At 36.4% G+C, this 2,707-nt stretch overlaps 1 protein-coding gene across 1 annotated transcript; it reads right to left on the bottom strand.

Annotated features, from left to right (window-relative positions):
• Positions 1-1,295: 1,295 nt before the first annotated feature.
• Positions 1,296-2,231, bottom strand: LOC101838541 (olfactory receptor 1013-like). Its single transcript, XM_005065065.1, has one exon. The coding sequence runs from the start codon at positions 2,229-2,231 to the stop codon at positions 1,296-1,298; it is 936 nt and encodes a 311-aa protein (XP_005065122.1).
• Positions 2,232-2,707: the final 476 nt, after the last annotated feature.

The raw sequence follows: 2,707 nt of genomic DNA, 5'->3' as shown, positions 1-2,707 counted from the left end.
ATTCTACAACCATTTTTAGAATTGTTGTCTTCACTTTAAAGTATTGAAGTAAGGGAAAGTTGCAAAATGTCTTATGAGGTGTTAAAGCTTCTAAGAAAATCAATGTCCTTGTAGAATCTACTCCAACATGGAAAGTATAACAGCTTTGTTAAGTGATTCATCTTCATTGAGTCTAGGTATTTATGAAGAAATAGTGTGTGTGTGTGTGTGTAATATATTCTGTTGTGAGGAAAATAGAATCTGTAGAAAGTGCATGGATCTGCAAAGTATTATTTTAAGTAAGGTGACCTAACCTCAGAAAAGTAAATATCACATTTTCTCCCACTTATTAATCCCAGCTTTTAATGCACTATGTGCACACCTATACAAACATACCCTTACAGGTACACCACACACCACACACACACACACACACGAGTATGAGAACAAACCTTGAAATCAGCAGGGGAGAAGAATATGGGGAACAGGTATTAAAGAAGGAAAGAAAACACTGGTGATGAAAGTGGACAGGAGTTTTCAGGGAAGAACACAAAAGGTGACAGAGGGATTGGGTAAAAAGGAAAGGAAGAATCAACAAAAACCAATTTTTAATCGAAACTGCCATAATGAAATCCAATACTTAGTGTGATGATTAAATAATAAATATTGTTAGGGAGAAAATTCAGTGAATAAATAAAGATATGAATTTGAGTTCTCAAATCTCATATAAACTGAAGCACATGTTGTATGTACTGGAGTTCCTATGATGAGTTGGGAGATAGAGTCAGGAAATAGGAGAATTCCTGTACACTTACAGTTGGACATACACCAGAGTTGAACAACATACAAAAAAAGCCCATTTATAAAAACAGGTTGCTCAGTCACCTCTATCTGTACACCATGGTACTTATGTACTGAGGGCACTGACACATACCAACACATACACACACATACATACACACATCAGATATACAGATTAACAAATTAATAAATCTAATAAAAAATAAATAATAAGAAACTAATATACTTGTGACATTAAAATGTTGAATATGATTACAATTCATTCCATACATTTGTGTAATTATGAAAATAAAAATGAGAAAATGATAAACTAATGTGTGCCAAAAAGAATTTTCATTTTACAGATTGATAATATCTCATTCATCAAGAAATACAATTTAACTTGTAGAAAACAGAGATATCTGTTTGCATATTAAGAGATCACTTTTATATCCCTACTATACTTATTTCTGATAGTACCAGCTAAGAATAATTGCATGAAGATAAACATTTTAAAATTTCTTGTTATTTTTCCTTCATGAAAACGTGGCTGTATCTAACATTTTCTTGAAGGCATCCTTGACATCTTTGTTTCTTAAGCTATATATCAAGGGGTTCAGCATTGGAATCACTACTGTGTAGAACACTGACACCACTTTGTCCCTCTCCAGGGCATAACTAGTCCTTGGCCGGGAGTAAATGAAGAGAATTGAACCATAGTACAAGGTGACAGCTGTCAGGTGAGAACCACATGTGGAGAAAGCCTTGAGACGGCCTTGGGTGGAGCGGATCTTCAAGATGGCTGCAATGATGAAGAGGTAGGAGGCCAAAATAAGCAAAGTGGGAGTGATGACATTAGAGGCCAATATGAAATACAGCACAGCCTGGTAGCTCTCCTTAACATCGCATGCCAGTTTCACAAGAGGAGGCAGATCACAGAAGAAGTCGTCGATGGTATTGTCTCCACAGAAGCTCAGGGTAAATGTCTCACTGGTGATAATGGTGGAGTTTACAAAGCCACCAAGGTAGGATGCTGCAACAAGACTGGCACATAACCTTGGGGACATAGCCTGAGAATAAAGTAAGGGGTTGAAAATGGCTACATAGCGATCATAAGCCATGGCAGCTAGTAGGTAACACTCACTGTAGGCCAGTCCAGCAGAGAAGAAGAACTGAGCCAGGCATCCAGCAAAGGAGATGCTTTTGTCTTCAGAGATGCATGTTATCAGAATTTTCGGGGTATAGACAGAAGAATACCAGAGATCCAGGAATGACAAGTTTCCTATGAAGAAATACATGGGTGTGTGGAGTCGAGAATCAACACAGATGAGAGAAATCAGGGTGATATTCCCTAGGAGACTGAAGACATAAATGATGAGGAAGATGAAAAAGAGTCCCCTCTGTAACACCAAGTCTCCTGTGAGTCCTAAAAGGATGAATTCCTTCACCTCAGTAACATTTTCCTCATCCATGATTTTGGGTATGTATGGTGCTTTCTGCAAATGATTAAATTATGGCTGAATCACCAAATGTTTTCTCCATTAGCTGTCATTCTGCAAACTGGAAAGTAAAAATACTGGGCAACAAACATTATTCATTATGAGATATATGTGTAGTGAATAGGGTGCCACTGCTATGAACTGCAAATTAGCCCATGTTGCCCACAGAGGTTAGTTACTAAATATATAATAGTGCATGCCACTTATATTTCCAACCTAATGTCTCCGTCTTTATGAATTTGTGCACTGTCCTTTTATTACAATTCTTTTATTCTTTATTTGGATTTCATAAACCATTGGTAGTTAGATTTCATAAAATAAAGAACTCTATAAATGACTTCAGAAATTAAATAACTGATGGTGATATCTGGAAAGGATGCTACTTTATTTTCCTTTATTTCACCAAGGGCAAATATAAAAATACTTTTAAATGGCTGTATTCACATTTC

Source organism: Mesocricetus auratus, unplaced genomic scaffold, assembly GCF_017639785.1.
Source record: "Mesocricetus auratus isolate SY011 unplaced genomic scaffold, BCM_Maur_2.0 Super-Scaffold_100004, whole genome shotgun sequence".
Classification (NCBI taxonomy): domain Eukaryota; kingdom Metazoa; phylum Chordata; class Mammalia; order Rodentia; family Cricetidae; genus Mesocricetus; species Mesocricetus auratus.
The sequence above is the reverse complement of the archived record's forward strand: the minus strand, read 5'-3'. Positions and strand labels throughout refer to the sequence as shown.